Here is a 23,326-nt window from a genome sequence, read left to right as displayed (position 1 = left end):
ACAGAGGGTTCAACCAGCTGCTAGGATATGGGCCGGTGCACCATGGGTCTCAGATCACTGGGAGCTTCACCTTGGCCTGGAGGGAGGGAACGTAGAAGCAGCATGGCCGAGCCCAGCCAGCCCGCCTGGACGTCTCCAAGAAGCCGAGTGCATCACCTCGGCATGCCCTGGGCTGTGCACTCGGGATGCTACCTCTGCCTTGGGGGCCAGGGCATCGCCATCACCAGCACTGCCCTATTGCAGCTTTTGGGCTCCAGCAGCCTCACCTGATCTCGTCTGATAATGCAATGGTGCTAGTTAAGCTCCAGAGAGCCCAGCACTGACTTGAGCAACTGGGAAATCTGGGGCCACCGAGCATGGGCATTTCACCTAGATCCTTGTGTGCCTCAGTTTCTCCATCCGGGTACAGCCGTTTCACTCCCTCTTGAAGGAGGGTCTTGAGGCTTTGGACATTCGAGGTTCAAGCCCTAGAGCCACAGCTCAGCACTGACCATGCCTCATTACTGGCGGGGCAATGCGAGCTCCTTTCTGAGCCCGGCCTGGTCCTGTGCAGAAGTGCAGAGTCCAAGACAGATGTTTTATTCCCAGTCCAAACTGGGAATTGCTGCATGAGCTGGGGTGCGTCTCGTCACCTCCGTACAGGCCGGATCCAAAGCTTTCTGCAATTCAGTAGGACAGCTCCTGTCGTCTTTGATGGGCTTCCTATCGGGCCCGTCGTGCCCGGGTTCCTCTTGCATTTGTAAGAGGGAATAACGGGGTTTCCCCTCCCAGGTAAAGGAGGTCGCAAAGGGCCGATCGGGCGTTAACGCGATTCACTCATGGATCAGGGACAGCAGGACGCGGGTACTCGGGGCCAAGTTTGGACAGTCCTTGCCAATCAGAGAAAATCTGATGGCTCTCCTCCTCCCCTCGCTCAGCACGCCGGCTCCAGGAGAGGCGTTAATGAAAGGCCTGTCTTGCTTGCTCCCGCGGCGGTTGGCTGCGGCACGTTTCAAGCTCTTCTGGTGCCTCTTGCTGCTCTGACATCAATTATTTCTGCTCCGCCAGCCCACACCTTGGCATCTCCACCGTCCATGCAGACAGTACACGAGGCACTCTGGGATGCCTGTCAAGAGCAATTTCTCATAAGATGAAGCCTCTGCCAATTCTTTCCAAGGACACGAGTCCCGATCGCTTCCTTCCAGCTCCCGCCATGCAAAGCAAGAACTTGGGAAGCAGGAAAAATGCTGGGTAATTTATGCACCAGACGCAGGATGAGATGGATGCGTTTGCCAACCTGGAAACTGGAGGCCATCTGCGTGACTTCCCATCCTGGTGGAAGGAACCAGGGCGACAGCCTTGGACGGCACAGCCCGTGCTTAAGTGCACAACTGGTTTAGGGCAGGCTGCGGCACGTCAAGAGCCTTCTCTAACGTGTCTCCTAGAGGAACAGGCATTGGGCAGGAACGCAACCAGGTAGCCAATTAGTGTTAATTAAGAAAGGGACAAGTGACACCTAAGCAGGCAGGGCTAGAACCTCGGGCTTCTCCGCTTCAAAAGTACAGGTCTCCATCACTTTACGCTAGCCGCGATTGCTCTTGGCTCCAAAGAGGGGTAGGCTCCGGATCCTCAGTGCATCAACCAGGAGGCGGCACTGTCCCCCGCATCGCTGCACGTTTCCGGCATAGCACGGCACAAGCCCAAACTCCCGTCCAAAGAGGGATGCCGTGCCCATGTATTTAGCCAAAGGGAAGGTTTTGTGTTGCATACTTTTCGGAGCGCTTATAATTAAAGATCACATGCAAGCACCATTGGCTTTCTTGCATGCGTACCAGCCTCTGGCTTCTTTATGATTTGTTCCATCCAGGAGGAGCGCGCACACCAACTGCACATGCTTCCTCAGCCTGGCAAAGGGTGTTTGTACCTGAAAGCTTGCTAAGAAGAAGTTTTCCAACTATTTGAGCTGGTCTAATAAAAGATACCAGATTTACCCAAAGAACCTTGTCACTCAAGTACCAAGCGGGAAGACCTGGTCTGCCAGCTTAGCCTTCCCCTTGAAATACAGCATTTTCTGCTTTCTGTCCTATGCTGTCTGGGAGAGGTTTTTCTCTGCAGTTTGCTGGGCACAGAAGGCCAAACTGTGTTTTCAGTGACTTTAGTGGACATCTAGAGTCCTCTACACCGACTTGACCCCTGGCTCTCGCTGTGCACTGGGATCCTTCTGGATGAAAGGCCCTGATATATAAATACTGTACTGATATATAAATATTTTGTGGCTGTTACGACTGTGTTGCCCGTTAGTCGAGGTACTGCAGAATTTTGTTCTCCCTTAGACTTTTGCTTGGCTCCCCTCCATTTCTCTTCCTCTCCTCTTAAGTTTTCCTGCCTTCCAACTGGCATCTCAACCACGTATTTCATCCCGTGCCAATTAACCGATACCTCTTTGCAGAACGAACGGCACGAAATGGCCGCTTTGGTCTCATGTTACAACGCGGGGTTAAAAGGAGAGGCTGATCATTTTTCGCAGCACCCGAAATCACTTGGAACGGCCCAGTCGATTCTCCTTTTTGTTTTCTTTCCTGGCTAAATACGTTTAGGGCCAAATTTAGACTTGAAGTAACCAAGAGCAAGTCTGCTGACCCTCTGGGAGCTACAGGCAAGTATGTGAGCAGTGAACCCTTGGCCCAAGTCTTGTCTTCTGCAAGTCCTATCCCCATAACAGTGCTTCCGGGCCTTTGCGATGGATGTGTATTTCCAGCGTACGGCAACATGACACAATTGCTCACATCGTATACCCTCCTTTAGAGGATGCTGCAGGCTGCAACCAAAATCTGCATGGGAGTTACAGCCCCTAGAAGAGTTAAAACTCCCAGACAGCAGCAAAGCGAAGCCTCTGTCCTTCAGGCAAAAGCAGCACAAAACTGGGAGTTCAGTTCTTCACATTTGTCTTGGCACAGCACCTCCGCTCTACGGCCTTTCAAGCTTTGAAGATGAGAAGGGGGTAACATGGTCCAACCCTGCGTTTAATTAATGTGCATTCCACAGCTGGAAATTTAAAAAAGGGACCCAGATCTTCTAGATAGATGGGCCGGTATTTTGCTCTCAGCCACGGGGGTGAAAAATGTGGAAAGGCTCCAAGCAGAACGAGGGTGGCGTGAGCGAGCAGCATCTAACCCACGGAGGAGGAGGACAAGGGCAAGCCAGATCAACCTGCAGCAATTTTGCTCTCTGAGCTGCTCCGCTTCTCGTTTCTGCAAATGTCTCATCTGCACATGCTTCTTCAACGACACGTAGCGAAGCAGGGTCGCAGCCAGGAGAGGACGACGGATAAACAGCATCCTCCGCTCCCGAGTGTTCGTCAGCCATTGCTGCTGATGTGTTTGGACAGAAAAAAATCCATATTTGACTATTGTTAGTACTGAGGGGCCAATACAGACGAGCTGGATTGCACTTGCCTGTTATCAGGAGCAGCATTGGCCATCCGGGGCTGACTGCAATCTCTCTGACTGGCACTGCAAGTGCCACTGGCACGTTATGCAGACCCAACCGGGTTAGGGAAGCCCACATGGACCGTGTGTGTTTTAGCACATCAGATGCAAAGTCATATATCTAGGGAAAAGGACGTAGGTCACGCTTATGAGATGGAAGACTGTATCCTGGAAAGCATCAGGAGACAGGGTCGGGAACAACCGAACGTGCACTCCTAGTACGATGCTGTAGCTAACACGGCTAATGTGGTCCTGGCCGGTAGGAGTCAGGCGATACAGGGAAGACAGGGGCAGTGGTATTACTTCAGAGAAGGGCAATATTTTGATTATTACTGGAACGCCGTATCCAGGTCTGGTGTTTGTGAGATATATATATATATAAAAAAAAAAAAAACCAAACTGGAAAGCGTTCAGAAACGCTTTCCAAGAATAATCCAAGGTCTGGAAAACCAGCCTCCCAGGGAGGCTAATGAGGCTTAATGTGTATATTTTAATCCAAAAGATTGTTAAGCAGTGGCTTGATAACTGCATACAAATACCAGCATAAGGAAGAGATTGTGACAGCTTTTCACTGTAGCAGAAAAAGGCAGAACGAAAGCCAATGGGAACTCCAAGCTCCGTAACCTCAGAATCGAAACAAGGTGCCAATTTGTAGCAATGAGGATCATTAATTAACCATTGCAACAATCTACCTAGGGAAGCGGAGGGCTCCCCACCCGGGAGTCGAGCCTGGATGTCGTTTTGAAAGAGAGACTACAGCTCAGGCAGAAGTTATAGGCTGGATTCAGGAATTACAGGTGCTCTTCAGCCGATGTTATACGGGAAACCCGATGATGGGATCAACAAAGCTCCTTCGGACCTTACATCGGGGGTACTTTCACGGCAGTGTCACCGTTTCAAACGAACTAAGTCACTTTAAGTCTTAAAAACCCAGAGTAACACTGTTGATTTGGAGTTATTTAGCGTGAATCAATAAACACGCTCCAGGTTTACACCAGTGTAACGGAGAGCAAATTGTTGCTCTTGATACCGAAACGTTGCTAGTCTGCTGGAGAGTCCCTTTCCCTGCCAAAGACGCTCTGTCGCCGCTCCTTAACTCTCCTCCCTGCATTTCTCCCTTTCCCGTTCTGCATTTTTTAAGCTTCTTCTTCTAGGAAGCTTATACCACCGGAGGGGAAAGACCGGTAAGGTCTTTGTGGGTGGCCCTGGCCCCGGCCCCATCACTAGACACCTTCATCACTTGGTCAACCCAACGGTGACACTGGAGGCAAGGTCCTTACTGAAACACCGATGCCGTCTTGGGTGAAACCAGCTCAAACAAGCAAACAGGAGCCCAAGCCATCGAGTTGGATCCCGATTTGAACTCCCCCCCTATTTGGGGGGCTTTGACTTATTTTGGGCAGAGGGGCTGGAGTATAGAGCTACCCTTAAAAAGTCTTTCCCTGATCACTGTTTCTTTGCCTTGCTTCTCCTCCTGCTCAGCCCCATCTTTTCCAGTCATTTTGCAGAGGAAAGAGAAAAAAACCCTGCAGGACTGGGGAGAAAAGCAACCACCCTGTGAAGAAGCAGGGTGCAATGGGGCGCACAGCACAGCGGTATCAGGGGATGTTCAGTCTGGAAGCTCTAGGAGAGGCGACCAAGCCTGCTAATGTACTTGGCGACTTTGGACACTCGATGTCACGTTAAGACCAGCCACAAACGTTGGATGCCAACACCACCCTCCCCAAAACCGTGGGATCCTTTTGTTCTGCTGGTTTGGCCTGAGCCCAGCGCGCCTGCTAAAAAAAAATAAAAATTAATAGTCAACTGACATCAGCCATCCCAAAGAGGGGGAAAAAAAAAATCTATTCTAATACCAGCATTTTGTAATTAATTGAAATCACTACCGCATGGGAATGTTGGAAAGAGCTACTTCAACCCGCTCCAGCCAGACTCATTTCTCCACCAGCTTCATCGGCACCAATACAAATAAAATTCCTCCGTCTCATCACTTAACGAGCGGGCTTAAGCAGAGCAGCCGTTCTGCAAACCCTTGCCAGTGAGACGGGGAGAGCGAGCTCGGAGAAAGAAGCTCAAAGGAGCGCGGGGATCTCAAGTGTAACCTTGGGATCAAGTCGCCTTAGCTCTCATTTCCCAACTGACTTTTCCCTGCACCAGCTGGGAGATTTCACGCGAGCAGAAGCTGGGGTTCAAGTGCTGCCCACGGAAAAAACCACCCTCCAGCCTTGCTGTTGCTTTACCAAAAAGCAAAGGGTCTGTAATCACATCGCTTGAGCAAAAAAAAGAGAGAGAGAGAGAGAGAGAAAAAAAAAAGCACATATACAAATCCACCGCCAGCGCAGGGGTCGGGTTTGTAAAGTCCGGGCTTTCATCTCAGCTAAAGGCCTTCTTTGAAAGGGAGGCTTGAATACCAGAGCGCCAATGGTTTAGATTAAAACTGCCTGGAGTGGCAGCATTGATGGATCAAGGGGACTTTCCAAGAAAAAAAAAATGCCGCTTGTTTTCCAGCGAGAGCTTGGAGAGCTCGTCTACATTGGGCAGATCTCTATGGGTGTCATTATATCACTGCAGCTGTAATTCCCCCTGGTGACATGTTTATCGGAGATTAATAGCGTCCACACAGGGAGTTATGCTGACACAGGCTGGTGGTTTAATAACATCGGTATAATCCTGCTGGTAAATTTTCTCTGTCAGCTAAGCCCTAGGAAAGCAGCAAAAATCTCCACCATCTTGCATCGTGCGTCAGCAAAGCAGACGGGAAATGTAACCCGTTCAGATCTGGCAGCATTTTCAGCCCTTCCCGGTGAAGGACTCCAGAAGACGCCGAGCGGTGGAGCATCAAGGGTTCCTCTCCCGTGCTCGGGCCTGCCACAACGAATCGATCAGAAACGATGAGTCAAGCCACAAAAAAAATAAATAAAAGTCACTCCATTGGCTTAAAAACAGGATCAAAAACCATGTGCGTGCACACAAAAACATGGATTTTTTTGAGTTGCCTTCTGGATCTTGATCCTTTTGGCGCTGGGGTTAGGCAGTGCTGGATTTAGGCTTAAGCTATTTAAGCTACAGTTTAGGGCCTCACAATATGAGGTGCCTCTAAATAAAAAAAAACAACAACTGGACATTATCACTTCTTATATGACAAAAATATACGTGTCTATGGCTCCACGGTTATTATTCATATTGAGTTATTACAGCTGTGCAGAAATGGCAATAATTCATCTTAAAATTTCATGAACATCCATTATCGTGGATTATTTTGATCGTACGGGGCCTCTTAAACTGGACGCAGTTTAGGGTCTCATAATCCGGCACTGGGGTTTCCCCCAACCATGAGAACTGGAAGCCAACTTTCTTTGTTTTAAAAGAAAAAAAGACATTCCCCTAACAAGACGGTCCCGGGAGACTAAGGATATTAAGACAAATATCAAATAATGCGAAAGCTGGCAATGCTGCAGTGTCTTTTAGCTGGCAGTTCTTTGCCGATAGATCCGTTTAACCTGGCACGAGGATCTCTTTGCACCGAGCCCTGTTCCCTGGCGCTGACTCTTCCAAGTCAGAGCCATGCGCGCGACGCAAAGACGGACGGTACATCAAGCGCATCTCAAGCCCTTTCACTCTTATGCCCACACCACCGGGGTGCTCAGTCCAACTAAATATATCTCAACCTTTTCCCGGTGGTGACCCTTCGTTTAACATTTCCCCCTGAATTTTTACTACAGAATTAAAGAGGAAAAAAAATGTATTGTCGCTAAAGAAGATAAACCTCTATTATTTACTTGAATATTTGACCTTGAAGGGGTAGGGTATGGGAGGAGGGGGAGTTTGAGACCACAAGAGAGAGCTCACGGTTGGGTCATGGAAGAGGTTGAGGAACAGCTATATTTGACCTGAAGATATTTTGGGAACATTCATTTCTTTTCTTTAAGACCATAAGAAGTTTTTCAACCCCTCGCGCTCAGCCCGGAGGGGAGAAGCCCTGGGGTCAGGGACCCGCGCTCGAGGTGCCTAATGCTGCGACACGAGCACCGTGTCTGCAAGGGAGACCAAACTCTTTGGTGCCTGTGCTGCATGGGTCGCGTCCGCGGGCTTACCTGGGGCAACGCCTGCACCACGGTGTCCAAGAGAGCTCGCATGCCGGTGGCCATTTTGAGCAGTTTCAGTACTACAATGAGAAGCAAAGCCTTGGGAAACAGAGACTCCAGCCGTGGGAAAGAATTTCATATAAAGGGTAACAGGCTAGACCCTGCCGGGCCGCTTCTCCTTGCGCGCACACCAGGTAGCAAGTTCATTCCTGCCAGTGGAGCGACTCCGGATTGACACTCATGCAATTGGGTGTGACCCTTAGGAGACAGCATCCCACATAACCCTTCCCTGTGTCTCACTTCTGGCCCTCGCCTCTACTGGACCCTCTTGGAGGTAATCTCTCCAGGTCAATTCTGCCTCTTGCCCCCCTGGAGCACATCCCACACCCCTGAGGACATGATGCATCATCTCCAGGAGGAGAATGAGATGGGGGAAACTCTACCAGCCCTTCCTCCTGCTTGCAGCCACAGCAAACAACCGATTGCCTCCTGTAAGAGGTCGGTGACTCTTGGTTTGAATTACAGGCAGGTCAAAACTAGCAGCTTGATCTGGGCATGACTATGGCACTTGGGTGAGCTACGTTTGGAGCAAAAACTCGGCCTTCCCGGAAGCTTGAATGAAACCCAAATTGCTTAGCCCCTTCCTTCCCGCGCGTAAAGGGCTGACTTTGCTCCTGAAGTGACCCTCCCTGACCTCCGTGGCACTACATCAGAGGCCAGGAGGGGTCAGTGAAGAGGCCAAAGACTGGAAAACGCAACCCTTACCTCTTGCTATTCTCAGCACCCGCATGATCCGGATAATGGTGGGATTGATGGGGAGCGCCGCATTCATTTCAATCTCCTCCAGGGTGATGCCCATGATGGAGAGCAGAACAATGGCAAGGTCAAGCTGGTTCCATCTAATGGACAAAACCACAGACCTCAAAGGCTGGTCATGGACAGCAATGCCAGAAAGATGCTCAGGAGCAGTGGCCCTGTATTCTCCCTCAGCAAAACCAGCACCCTGTTCCCAATTCGGGTCTGGTATCTTGTATGGGAACCTCAGCTAGTAGCAATCAGCAAAGTACCATGGACTTCCAAGGATCTGTGCTGACTTAGTCCAACGTGGCCTGAAGACCACCGAGGACATCTCTTGATCCCTCCTGAGCTACACACTTTCTGCCAACCCTAATCCAGCCTGGAAATTGGATACTGTGCACAGGTTAAGTCCGTTTGAGCTAAGGAAGACCCAGCTGCTTTCCTAATTGGCTTCCCTGATACGGAAGTCTGCTCAAGATGATTAGGTATAATTAAGCAGTGATAAGTGTTTTGAGCGGACTCGGTGAATGGGCCTACATAATAAATTCAAGCTCTACTGGGTTGACGTCCTATTCCTCAATAAAGCAGGAGCAGTGGGGTCATTCTGGATTTATTTTAACTCCTTGCAACCAGTTGATAATATATTGACCCATGCCTGACTTCTGGCCTATACCCCAGCCCAGTCCCGATTTATCACAGGAATTTAAAATACTCTCACCTGTCTTTAAAGAATCGTCGAAAACCAAATGCCACCAACTTGAGAACAGCTTCAAACACAAAAACTATGGTGAACACGTAGTTGCAGTACTTCAGTGCTTCATCCAGGGACTGAAAGAAAGGCATCCGTTAGATCTATATCCTTCACCCGAGCCCCATCGCAAAGGGATCAGCGGGTAGGAGCGCAGTCTAGGTGGGGACACAAGATGAAGTGAAGCAAAGTTCAGAAGTGAAACAGCAGTGACTGGAAACTTGAGACCAGTTTTTCTGCGCACAAATGATTAGTTGAAGCACCTGCCTGATTTGCAAGTCACTGCAGTAAGAGTGCACCAGAATCAAACCTCCACGCAAACTTGAGAGTGCCAGGTTTTCATGGTGCTTAAAATTAGCAGCTTTTAAACTACGGGCAGACCCCAGCCAAATCCCAGTGTCTGGAAAGCCCAGTCTTCGGAAGTTTTCAAGATCCAGATCTGAGGTTTTAGGTCTTGAATGAACCTCTGTTTGTAACCCAGTGTGGAATCAGCCTGTGCAATGCATTGCTACAAAGCATGGTTGCATTAAATGATGCAGAACGGTTATACATTGAAATAACCAGAACATTGTTGGCAGTAATATTAATTAAGCCAGCAGTGCTCAACTTCTGGCCTGCAGGCTGTCATCCAGCCTGTGCTCCCCACAGGTCCAGCATCTGGCAGTGGAGAAGTAGCAGTGGCAATTGCTGTGGCTCTGTAAATCATGGCAATTAGTGCTGCCACCACTCCCCTAACACCATATTTCCAGACAGGTGGGGACCCCTGCAAGCCTGGCGATGCAGTCCTGCATGCTGGATCATGCACCGTTACTCTGTGGCTGGATCGCACCTGTGGACCAACTCCATGTGCTTGACCCTGTACTGGATCTGACCCCTGGGCAGGCCACTCATCTGGTCTGTGGGGCCAGAAGGTTAATGAGCACCACTGAACTAAGCTAAGCACTGCAAGGATATTCATCACTAGCCTTGGAAGCAAACCAGTCCACCGATGGGATCAAAAGGGAACTGTAACTTTGCTCTCAGGTGCTTTATGAAGGTCCTACACCTTCTTCTGAGTTATCCAGCATTGAGTAGGATGGGGCATAGGACTGGCTGGGTCATTCCTCCGTGGCGATTCAAGGAATGCAGCTTCATTTAGTACAATCCGTGAAATAAATAATGTCGGAGACAGATGAAAACTTCCCTTCTTGAAATATGTTGCATCCCTAGCGCTGGGCAAAGTATGTCCATATTTGGTGCAATATTCACTCTCTCTATAAAGCTGCTCTCGGAAGTCAGGAATCTGGAGTGTTTATAGTCTAAGATGATGACTGTTTGTAATGGATTTCATTGGAGTTGGAGGCCAACAATAGCAAGCAAACACGACTCAAACCTTAAAATAGACAGCCCCAGAATAAAAGAGCTATTCTGATTGGGCTTTCTGAGGTCAAGCATGGATATTGGTTTCTTACAAATATGCAAAATTGCAAAGCTGAGTAGCAACGAACAGGCAAAACAGGAAACAGGAAGATAAAAGTAATGAGCAACAAAAGCGCTTATTTGCTTTAGTTACTGGGGAACACAACAGCTTGAGAGAAAGCCTCATTTCAGGTCAAAATTCTCCTTTGTACATCTAGGAGATACCCAAATTCTGCTTTCCCCAGATGTGTGGGATGAGCACGCACTGATTTTCAAGAACAAGGTCTTGTGTTTCTCAATGCTTTATTTCTGGTCTCATTATCCTGCCCAACATAATATAGAGACCTTTGTTAAAAGCCTGGCAATATATTATTTAACTTAAGGTCTCTCTACTGGGTCCAATCCTGGAATCATTTACAATGATACATCTGCAGAATAAGTCTGCTGAGTTTTACCCTGCTGTCAACACATGTAAACCAGCCCTAATCAGGACAAATGCTCACAAATAAAACAAAGTGCGCTCCATAAAGAAATGACAAGCACAGAACGATGCAGGTGGCCAACAGCGTGCATTACTGTGGCTTGGTGCCTGGTGGCTTGGCTTCCCAGAATCCTTTGCAGGTTACACGGCAAACCTTACATCGTTAAAAACCGAACAAAGAGTCTGGAGGGCTGCAAACTTGGGGCCGGACCCGATGATCTGCAAGGTCCTTTCCAGCCCCCGATAATCTATGAATTTATTAATCTGAAACCGGTTCCATGCCAGAATGGTAGTATATAGTGTGAACGGGCAGACCAAAATCTTTACGCCAAGGGCTTTGTCAAGAGGAAAGACTTGTATGGTATATGAGGAAAAAGCAACAGGGCCGACTTACTCCAAATCCATTGAGAAAAAGATGCCTTTCTCCCTGCACTTATTAGTTGCACTTGTGTACTGCTCAAAGACACTGCCTGACTTGTCTCTGCTGGCTGGGGTTTTCATGGACACATCACCCGACTGACTTCAGAGGACAATTCTTTGTTAATGCGAGAGGAGAGTCAGCAGCTACTCTTCCCTGGCTGTATGGTAAAAGCTGGCCCTAAAACAGCTAGAATAGGAGCTTACGCTAACAAGTTAATTGTACTAATGACACTTAGAGTCACAGACAATGAGGGTGGGAGGGGACCTCAGGAGGTCACATCTACTCCAACCCCCCGCTCCAAGCAGGATCATCCCAACTACATCATCCCAGCCAGGGCTTTGTCTAGCTGGGTTTTGAAAACCCCCAAGGAGGGAGCTTAACCTGATGGCTCGGGATGTTCCCAAGCCTCAGGGGCCATTGACATGAGACTCCCGTGATAATCCATGGGTGCGTCTACACGTTCATTAATGCGCAGTAGTTACTGCACATTTACTTTAGTACTTGCTTAATGAGTACTAACTAAATGTGCCGTAACTGTTTCTGTGCAGTAGCACCGGCGCATGGTTTTTAGCAACACGTACTGCACAGTAGCGTAATACGACTGCGCAGTATCGTATTAGCACGGTTTTCACTCGGCATGCTACAATGCAGTGTTATTAGGCTACTGCGCATTAAGCGTCTCATGTAGACACGCCCAGTGAGACGGGCACATGGTCCTTAATTTCTCCACTGCTCCATCCTAGCAGGTTTTGGCCCAGATGTATTCCACGGAGGACGCATGGCTCTTACCTTGGGCTGGTTGTAGTGCTCCATGGACATAGTGATGACGTTGACACCGATGATGAACGTAATGAACAGGTCCAGATAGTGGCTGGTACAGAGGGTATGGATGTACCTCCGGGCTGGGGAATAGTCGGCGTAGTAGGGTCGGCGCTGGGCTTCTGTAGAAAGAGAGAAGCCAAGGCAAAGCAATGAGCATGGCTCCCTGTCACCAGCACGAGGCACATGGGCATGTACGACCCAATGGCAATAGTGTTTTATACGCGTTTGGGTGCGGGGTGAACTTCTCCGGAGGACTGGGTCAGGGGTTTCTGAGAAGTCGGAGCCGACACAGAGAACAAAGCTTCACATGAAACAAGCAGACATCTTTGAATTAGCAGCAACGGACCCAAGACAGATTCAGTCCAGACCAGCACTCAAACGGGATTTCGTATCTTATCTTCGGCTTGCAAGAACCGACCCGGAGCTCTCCGAAGAGCAGGCTCGTTCTTGCAAGAGCTCATTGTACTTACAGCGTCTCCTCAGGCCCACAAATAACCTCCGCACTCTCTGTATTCCAAGCACTTTCACATCTGCCGGGAATCGGGAAGTGCGAGAGACAGGGTGGACAAGAAAGGAAGGAAGGAAACATCTTCAAGCCATCAACAGGTTCAACCTCAGCTCAGGGCAAGACTTGGTTTGTCTGGACCAGGTCATGCAGTGCTACTCCTAACCCAGGCTGAGCTTGCAGATAAATGGGGGCGAGAATACCAACCTGGACTCTTCTTCTGTGAGCAAAGGGGTTTGCTTTACACGCATGGGACTATGAAGGAAATGCAGCAATGGATAAGACAGGCTAGGGGTGCACATTTGGTGGTTATCGGCATACAGGACCAAGTCGGGGTGACCATCCACAGGAAGGAGGGTGCAATGTGCCTTCTCTACCACCCTTACAACGACTCTGTGGCAAACAATGCAGATTTGCAAATTGAAAGCGGCAAGCGGTAAAGACACCGTGAATCAGTGGCAGCCACCGAGCCTGTCTAAGAGCAGGGATCATTTCAGACCTGCAGCGATGTCTTTCAGATCCGGGCCCCAGTGGGGTGACCACTTCCACTGAGGGGTCTCTCGGGGAATGAGATGCTCCAAGGGTAAAATTCAGCAGCACGAGGACACACAACTCACTGCACCAGCGTGAAGTTCACCCACAGAGAGCATGCTGACAGAGGCGTGTGGTCAAACTCTCACATTACACAGTACAAGGTTCTTTTGAAGCACGGGGGCTGGGATATAACGAAGAAACTATTTGGGCTGCAGCCACATGAATTCAATACCCATCCCTCCAGTCCCGCTTTATTATTATTATTATTATTATTTTTTAAGGGTGAAAAAAAATCCTTTCTATAACAAGCTTCGGTGTGGCCACTTTCACCGCTACCTGGGCACGACCCTGCAACTAAGTCCTATTCACTGTTTGTGCGTGCCTAAAATTAGACTGTGACGGCAGCCAGCCTGATGGACTCTAACTTTTATTTAAACTCAATAAGTGTAAAGTTCAATTGCCTGATTTAGGGGCAGATTGGGAGTTGTCAGAGAGTTTGCAGATGGAAAAGGCTTGGTAGGTTCTGTCCAGATCAGCATGAGACCGTTCCCGACAGGGTTTTTGCTTGTGTTCGCTCCGATCTAGTTGCAAATGTTTCAAGGTTCAGGGAAATGAAATATTCCACCTTAAAAAGGAGACCTGGAACACAAAGGAGATCCCAGTACCTCTTGCTAATGTCTTTCAGATGGAGCGACACGCATCATGTTATGCTATTTTTTTTTTTAAATACAGATGATGCCAGATCAGAATATGAAAGCTGAAATAAATTGCAAAAAATGGATCTGACTGTATCGTTCAACTACCCCTTTTTTTCTTGGCAGTTCAACAGGCAATGGGAATATTTTTAAAACTCTTCCTCTGATCAGGGTCACCTAGACTTAATTTTTCTGCCCAACAAATATGGAAAAAACAACACAAAGGCAAACACAATTATTTTTGTGTGTGTTTTGGTTTTGATTAGCAATCAAAATCCTTTCAGTCCTACTGGATTGGAACGATGATCTTTGCTGAGAGTGGCTGGAGTTTGGCTAATTCCACAGTGCATTCAAAAAAAAAAAGGGGCAATATTTGAAATTAAATATGTATTTCAGTTTGCACATGGAAGCACACAGGATGTTCCCGATTATCACCTAAAAAAATTTGGAACAGCATCCTTTGATAATGTGCAAAAAAAAAAATAGAAGCACTCTGTGGACAAATATTATCTAGACTGATCCTACTTTATATTAAAAGTGTATTTATTAATGTCTCATAAAGGATTAATGGCATACCCTGAGTAGTATATGCACTAGGCTTATGTGCATGACTCTAAAGCGTGCTATAAGCTGATTATAGTTATCTATTAACCTGTTGACTATAATAATCAATTAATCAGTTATGAAACAGTCTCATAACCATTTATTAACTCTTTGTGGGCTATTTATATGGTGCATCCTTAATATAAAGTGTGAGCCCAAAATGAAACAGCTGCAGCGACGGGTTCTTGTTAGACTGTTCCCTTCATGTCTGCATCTGGTATATAGACTGTACTCCATGGGGCACTTTCTCTATTTAAATAGTGTACAGCATATTAGTGTGATGTGCAGTATAGGCCAGTACTTGTTCTGCTCTGTAGTGGACAGATGGTCAAATGTCGAGTTGGTTGCTCAAAATCTTGGGAGATATTTAACATGAGCCGGGAAGAGGAAAGCAAGCTCTTGACTCTCCTAATCTGTTGGAGCTCTCTGATATCCTGAAGCCAGTTAATGGATGGAAAAGTACTTTAACTTTGAGACACATACAAAGACAGTTCAGGGTAAAGTCTGATGACATTCAGAAACGCATGCAGCACTCATGCTTGGTGCAGTAACCCATGCAATGTCCATTAGAGGAGATGCCAGTCATGCACTGCTAAAAGGTAGTGTGCAGGGGTGTGCAGAAAGGACAGTGGGCTAGATTTGTCTCTCGGTTATGCTGGTGTAAATCAGGAGTATCCCCTCTGAAATCAGCGGGGACACCACGGTGTGTACCCAACAAGAGAGAAAAATCCGTGCCATGTCTTTTGTTGCATTTCAGTGGAACAGGACAGTACGAAGACACCGGGGTTTGCTTTAAAATACGTCACCAATCACATGGGTGCAAAGCTTTGCCAAGTCACAGCTTATTCCAGTTTCCATCAGACACAGCGTCTTTGATTGCAGACATAGCGTCTTCAACTAAACACAACAGCACAAGTGGCTGCTTGTGAAACTCAGGGGCTTTCTTCTGGTGCAATCAAAGACATGCATTTGTGTGCACTGGTGACAACCACGGAGAAAATGCCATCAGATTCTCTCCAGGCTTGGGTGGGTTCATCTGATGGTTCACTGCACACACCTACGGCTACAGCTTGGAGACACAGGTGTCCACGGAAGAGCCTTGATGAAGAGAACACCAGTTTGCAGGGGTGAGACAACATCAAGCACTTTGTTAATTAACAACACCAGGCAATAGGCAGGACTCTTTTGGGTTTTTCCACAAAAATGACTTCAGGGATGGGATTCCAGACAGCCAACTGTGACCTAAATGTCAAAAGCAGTCTACCACCCCCATCGACCACAGCTGAAGGTCTGAGTGGGTGGAAACATGGTTGGGAAGAGAGACACCAGCATACGTGTACAAAAGGCAAACCAGGCTCATTTCTCTCTGCCACCTCCTGATAGCAACTAATCATTGTACAATTTAGCCTCTCACCTTCTGCGAGCAATATTTCAACCGCTCAGCCAGAGATCTTACAGACAGGAGAGGGAATGAAGCACCACCTCCTACAAGGCATTCAGATTGGCCTCGCAACGACAAGCCCGAGCTATTCTGTTACTCTCCTCTGCACGGGACAGAAAGCTAAGTGGGTTTACATGCGTGTTTCCAGTCGTGAGGCTTTACACCTGCATTAGGGAAGCTGCCTGGAAAATATAAGCAAGATGCTTTGAAGTTCCCAGACGGAGGTGTTGACAACTTGGGTGCATAGCGCGTAGGCTGCAGTGATGCTGACTGTAGAGATTGTAGATCCCGTGGTGGTTAGAGAGGACGGGCACCATCCTGAATACAGCTGAGTACCCACAAGTCTCCATTAGCCCCCAAGAGAACTGCCTGTGCTCAGCACTCAGAAGTGCCATCCTATTAGGGAAAAACTCTGGCATCTGTTCAACAACACCCACCTACTCCTTCTGCCAGCCACGTATGTCTAGATGTTCACTTGTCTGTTGAGGATGCCCAAGGAAACATCAATCAGTCTGCAGTTAGCTGTGCCCGTTCCCCCTTTGGTATAACGGGGAAAGTCGTACAGAGCAGCATTGGGTCTTCCTGCATTCTCAGCTCTCTACGCCATGCGGCCTTTTCCCGGTTCACTGAACCAACCACGGTATTTAAAAACACCCCCAAAGCTTCAGCTTCTCATCACAGGCGGAGGGCCCTCCCAGTGCTGTCAAGCCAGCTTTGTTTTCAGTCTAGCTTGATCTCTCCTTTCAGTGCACAAGGTCTTAAGTTCTTGCATTTGGTCTCGTAAGAGCTGGAGCCGTGTTCAGTTTTGACCTGGCACCAGCCTGTAGTCCACGGGCCAAAAGCAACCTTGGTGCAACTCCATTAGCTGTGCAGCAGATGCAGCAGCGCTGAATCTGGCCCAGCCCCCAGAGTACAGAAGAGATCAAACTGATCCATTTGTTTTTAATAAAAGCCTTTAATCTGGGAAGGATGGTTTCACTCTATGCCTTCTGAGAACCTCATTAAAAGGTTAGGAGCTACAGGATTATTAAATTACAGCACTTTTATTTATGCAGTAGGCTTATCTGATGGAGGCGATGATTGTGTCAGGGACATTTCGGAGCTTATCTTCAAGTTTTACCTCCACGGCAATAAGTACATTGTGATACAACGGAGTTCTGCTTTTATAAGCACACCGGCTGCAGTTTTAAAGCCGATTCAGCTCGCTTCCCTCTTTCTCAGGAGAGCAGAGTGAGCCGGCAAACACCCAGTCACATACTCCTTAGCACTTACATAGCAAGTGCAGTCTGCACATCTCAAAGCAGCTTTCAAAGAGTGGGGGGAAGGATGGCTTTATGCCCAGGTTATGGGTGGGGAAACAGAGGCAGGCAGCAGGGAAATGACCAGCCCATAGCTACACAGAGGCAGCGGAAGAACTAAGTACCTAATGCACCGCTCACAGTCGCTATAGCTTACACGAGGGGGATGCTCTGAAGACACAGGTTGGGTTGGTGCCACGTCGTGTTCAATGCCATACAGACGCACACGTTATGAAACACAAAAGGCAACAGCAGGGTACCACGACAGGGACGACAGGCACTAGACTACCAGGCCGGCTGTGGGCATGGCTGAGTGGGCCTGGATTTTATGCTCTCTTCTGCTTCCGGTAAAGACATCAATAATATCGGTCCATGCCCAGCACTACTAGCCACTTGCAGCTGAATTGACTGTATGCAATCCCTTACTTGCAAGTCCCTGCTCTCACTGCCTCAATGCCACTACCATCTCATGCAGGCACCCTATCTCTAGGAAGAGTGGGGGAGGCTGCTGAATGGGTGCAAGGGGTGCCGTACTAGCTAGAGGTAGTGAGGGGCAATGCAGGGGGTGGGCTGCGAGGATGGGCCACGGGCCAGGGCACAGGGCGGTTCTCTGCGGAGAGGTTGTTGCCAGCTTGCTCCTGCCGCCCAGCCGGGCTGCGGGGAGGTGCGAGAGGCCTGCCGCGTGTGCGATCATTGCAGCTGGCAGGTTAGTCCATCAGGCCTATTGCTGACACCACCACCGGGGTCTGCCCCAGCACCATTTCTCCGCAAGTCTTGGGTGCAGGTGGCTAAATAACCCCTGAGCCTTGCTTCGAAAGAGTGACCCTGGGATGCAGAGAGGGGAGAAAGGGGATGGTTAAGGCACTCACCGGCTAGATACCCCAATGTGGGATTGGGGTGCTCCAGGATGGACCCCCCGCCCCAAGGAGGGTTCCAGTTGAGACCCCTTCCCCTCCTTCTGGGCTCTGGCTCTAACCACACTCTAACCCTAAATGACTTCGGGCTTCAAGGGAGATCTCCGGCAGTGTCCCAAGGCTGCGGCCGAACCGCTGAACCAAAGCTGGCTGGAGAGGCTTCAGGGCTGCAGCACCGAGATGGTGGGCAGAGGCAAAATACAGCTCCAAGAGCCTCAGGGAAGCCCATCCAGCAGCAGTCACGGAGCCCTAGACCTGGGGTACCCCGAGACGAACCTGCTGCGTGGCTGTGCATTGCCTGGACCCGTAGCGAGGTCATGCAACCTCCAGACTCCTGCAGCCTTTGCAGGGTTACGGCCCTCGCAGCGAGTCGGCATTCATCTCATCTGCAGCCCCAGGGGCAGCTCGAGGATGGTCTGCCCTGCAATGTGCTTGTCCCTCACAGCTCAATGGTTTCTAGACCCCTGCCCAAGCCTGCAGGGTCTACGGGGCATGTGAGCGGAGGCACACGCCGGTCCGTGCACGCACGCAGGGTCTGAAATACACGGCGGATGCGGTTGGCTGTGCGCACAGAGACAGACAGGAAGGTGACCGCACAGGCAGATGAACCGGCAGGTAGGGGCAGACAGCAGGTGCCCGGGCAGTACGAGTGCCAGCTATGCGCTGTGCTTGCTTAGAGGTAGGGCCTTCCTGCAATGGCACAGGGTGACATAGGAAGCACCTGCTTTTCTCCTGGGAGGAGGACACGTCTCCATACTGCTCTCGTGGTCCCCACCTTCGTGAAAGCCACTGGCTACTGAACCCTTGCACCCTGGGCGGCTCTCCCTTGGCCCACGTCCCAGGTCTTGCTTCCAGTGATGAACCATCCATCCTCTCCTGCACATCCAGGTCAAAACAGGGTACCACACAACAGGGCAGAGACAAGGCAGCCCATTCGCCATCTTCCTTCAGGCACGGCACGGGTGTGCACACACATACACTGACACGCCACCAGAGCCACCACGTTACACAGCACCAGCCACGCGCCCCATCTTTCTGAGTCTGCCAACCTTTTTAGCCAAACCCGTCGTCTTCTAAATGAACCCAAGAGCCCAAACCCCTTCCCCTCCAGCCCCCGGCCCACGTTTTCTTTTTTAAATCGTTGAAAAATAACGATGATGACAATAAAAATGTTAACTAAGATCTACCCGCTCTGAAGGCTGATGGGGAGAAAAAGCCTCAGAGCCAGGTCTTAAAGACAAGTACCTCCTGGAGGCACTACCCATGCGGAAATGCTCCCGCTCTCTGGCTGGATGTCTCTCCTTGACTCCCCTCCAGAAAGCTGTCCTCCTCCCCGCGTGCTCTCTGTGACATGTTACACTCCACATCTGGAAAGGCCCGAGTCCACCACCTAGAAATATCTCCTGGGCTCTCTCCCTGCCGGCCTTTCCAGGATTATATCTGAGTCAAGGGCCTGGGAGTTTTCTGGGAAAGCAATGCAATGGCGTCTATCACTTAGACAGGGACTGGCTCTGCTTGGTCTCTTTGAGCACCAAGCCAGGGACAAACCTGTTATAAATCTAAATAATGGAGATTTACCCACCCACCAGAAACAGCGCCGAGCTAGGATCAGAATAGCTCTCACTAGTCTGTAATGCAACCTTTTTTCTCTAGAGGGTGCTGATGATTTTGCTCTTTTTCCCTTACAAGTCCCTCTTGTTACAGTTTGAGGAGATGCTGCTAACCCGACTGAGCAAGGTGCTAAGAGTTTCCCGAGAAGCGCTGTCAGGTATCCAGGTTGGAGCCGTATTGGTCTAAAAGCAATCAGGACTCGCGGTAGAGGTGGTATCGTTTATTAGACCAACTAGATTTTTTGCAAAAAATAACTCTTTAACTGCAAGCTTTCAGGCACAAACACCCTTCATCAGGCATGATATCACCTCTACCATGAGTCCTGATTGCTGAGAAGCGTTGGGCACCCTGAACCCTCCGCTGGGAGTGGCAGGATCTGTCCCCACACCGGAGGGACAAGCACTTAGGTGTTGTGATGCAGGGAGACTAATGGATGGACCTCAGGTGAGCTCTGATGAGGGGCACTGCAAAGTTCAAAGAGTTTCTTTGACTGGTAGGTAGCAGGTCTTGCCAAATGCAGCCAGGGCCATCACTGACTGAAAGTGGTTGAGATTAGATGATCTGGGCTCTGGGCATGGACCAGACAATATCCCCTGGTGTAATTTATGCCAGCTCTGTATTTCAACATAAATTATATCTGGATCAGGAATAGACACTGCTATTCTGGAGTGCAGCACACAGAAGGCAGCTACTGCTGTGCCTTGCCATCAAGTGGCAGGGGAGCAAGCCACGATGGCCTGTTTGCCTTGAGCAGACCGTTATCCCAGGATGAACCCAGACAAATGACTCCTGGTGGAGTTTTACCCCCGATTCTTTCAGGCATAGTAATCCCCAAGGCTGGATGAAGTTAGGGGACTGTGTCATCTACCTGCTCACTGACTACACCAGCGTAATCAAGCCACTTCCTAAGGACGAAATGTCCACAGGACTGAAACTGTCCCCGATCGTAGCACGTCAGCAGAGACTTGAATCACTGGAAAGGGATGTGGGGTCATTCTCCTCACCCTACAAGCAGGGTCTTTGAAAATAGGCTGAAGCTGGGGGGAAACGGCAGAAGGTCATTCTGTTGTTCTCGTTCTGGTCTCATGGTACAGCGCTCTCCACACTTCAATATGCTCCAGGATTTCAATATGCTCCTTTTCACCAAGCAATGCAAATTCTCAGGTATTAAAAAAAAAAGAAGCTCAATCATCCCTTGGGCACTCTTGGCCCAGGGCTGAGTCCGAACAGCGTCTTGAGACACAGAGACATCCCGCTGCACAAATCTACCATTAGCTACGTGGTTTCAGGAACCGTCTTCCACCCACAGCTGCATTGGTTTTTGAGCTTGGATCAGATTTTAGTCGGGGCTTCCCAGCTGGAAGTGAGCCATGTGGGCTATGCTGCCAGAGAGGGAAAGCACCCTATCAGCCCTCCAAAGATAATGGCAAATACCACCAAACTGCCAGGACTCTTCAAGATCACGGTTGTATCCCTAGTGGGGATACAACCTACAGGTATAGCTGCAGAAGATGTGGGATGGGGTTCCTTCAAATTTCTTTGCCAACGCATCAATGAGCTTGTAAAACCACTCCTTCCAGAAGAATGAAGCAGGTGGGGGGTTCAGATGAAGCCCTCTGATCTCCACTGTGCCTTTGGGGTTCACGATATTGGGACGGTGCTCCAACTCAGACCAAATTAGCTACACATCAGACATTAATCTGCACTTCAGCAGAGGCCAGAAAGGTAGGAGGTGTAAGCCCTGGAGGAACGGGCCCTGATAAAGAACATTACTCAGCGTAGATGAAGGAAAGGGATGCGTTGACAGAGCATCCTGCTACAACTCTAGAGGCATGAGTTGTAGCTCTGCTCGGGACTCATGGCAAAGGATGTCCCCACGTGACCCAGTTGTCAACAAGCACCTGGTCTTTTTGGTTGGGGAATCAAAGCTGGTAGGATGTGATACCACAACCCAATGTACCAGTAGCTACACTAACTGGTAGGCTGTAATGAGTCAGCCTTAACCCGAGTAGCCAAAATGGACCTCAAGGCTAGGGTAGATCTTTGATAAGAGAAGCAAAGCCCTGCTACATCTCCTGAAGTTGAAGTTGCTCTTCCTGATTGTTGTACAATGAAGACTAGCTTATCATTTGTGGAGTGGCTGCATTTGCACGTGCTCTGCCAGTCATTACCGGGGGGTATTCTTGGGCTCAAAGACTTCTTGCGATAAACTGCAAAACTCCAAAGGCCCACTGAAGCTATGGGTCTTTGCTTCAAATCTTGGAGGCTTAACTGACCCTTCTTCCTGGGTTTGCAAATGCGGACTGGAAATCACATGCAAGCAGGCTCAAGTACCTTCCCCACGTTGTGCTAGACAGGGTGGAAGAACAGCCTGCCAAAATTTCCCAGTTGCCACTTCTAATCCCATCTTGAACCCAGAAGTTTGGGTGCGTGAACCAAAATGGAGAAGAAAAGCAAGATTGTAGCTGATTGTTTTTAAATCTCAAAGAGTTTCCCTTGTTTGAGAGCATGAAGGGCTGAGTGAGGCTGGGTTTTATTTTAACTAAGCCGCTTAACCCTTGGCTAACTAAAAAGCAAATGTATGCAGCCTTGGCTTGGCTTTCAGGTCAATCTGCCATTGATGACAGCCCAGCAGGAGAACAGCTGCTTAGCACTTAGGTCTCTCATGACAATTTAATGAGGAAAAGCAAAGGGAGAAGTGGGGAATTTGGTACGAGATGGAGGTTGACCGTTCTCTGACTCCGGTGCGGATCAGATCCAGGAACGGGAAGGAGGAAGCCAGTTGGGGATGAGATTTCTGTTTGCACGACTCCCAATTGCTATGTCATTACGGCACGGACAAACGACTATTGGATCTAGCAGCACTTTTCCCTGCTGAAAATGGATGCCTCTCGCTCGATGCTCTAGGAGGAAACCAGTTTGTCATTAAAGGGCATTATACCGGAGGCTACGGGAGGCAAGATAATGACAAGGTCACGAATAACCCATACGGCAACATGTGGTTGTGTTCGGTGGGGTAGAGACCACTTTACATCTCTCCTTTTTTAGTTCCAAAGTGGCTATGTGGGGGGTATATTTTTGTCCTAATGCTCCAAAAATCTGACCAGCTTTACAACTCCTGGCTGGAAATGTGGAAGTGGCAGGTTTCTGGTGACGTTTCCAGTACCCCCGCTTCTCAGCACGCTGGCAACATTCACTACCACTACCCTTTCTCATTGCTCTTTCGAAACCTCTACTTCCATGCCCTGTTGCAGCTGGCGGGAAGAGAAAAAGGGAAAAATACTAAGAGGGACAAAATAAGTGGAAACATTTTGGACCCTTCAGGAAATTTTGGTTGTACAACTGGGCTGATTCTGTTGTTCTCTAGACCATTTTTTTTGCCCCCCCTTCCCCGAAAAGAAAACCACTATGGTGACACTACAGCAAAACTACATGGGTCCCTCATGGGTCTCCAGATGGCCAAATGTTTTCAGCTAACTTGTGTGGAAGACCTGTCCAAGACTGA

The 23,326-nt window shown here is 49.1% G+C and overlaps 1 protein-coding gene across 1 annotated transcript in view; it reads right to left on the bottom strand.

Annotated features, from left to right (window-relative positions):
• The window catches only part of CACNA1H (calcium voltage-gated channel subunit alpha1 H), a 400,429-nt gene that overhangs the window by 24,682 nt on the left and 352,421 nt on the right, over positions 1 to 23,326 (bottom strand). The window contains exons 26-29 of the mRNA XM_025204646.1: positions 12,188 to 12,339; positions 9,069 to 9,178; positions 8,318 to 8,451; positions 7,562 to 7,632 (exon numbers count right to left, since the gene is read on the bottom strand). Coding sequence (XP_025060431.1) covers positions 7,562 to 7,632; positions 8,318 to 8,451; positions 9,069 to 9,178; positions 12,188 to 12,339 — 467 coding nt within the window. The remainder of the gene's footprint in view (positions 1 to 7,561; positions 7,633 to 8,317; positions 8,452 to 9,068; positions 9,179 to 12,187; positions 12,340 to 23,326) is intronic.

This window comes from Alligator sinensis, unplaced genomic scaffold (assembly GCF_000455745.1).
Source record: "Alligator sinensis unplaced genomic scaffold, ASM45574v1 scaffold1283_1, whole genome shotgun sequence".
Taxonomy (NCBI): Eukaryota; Metazoa; Chordata; order Crocodylia; family Alligatoridae; genus Alligator; species Alligator sinensis.
Note: the sequence above shows the minus strand (reverse complement) of the source record. Positions and strands in the feature narration are given on the sequence as shown.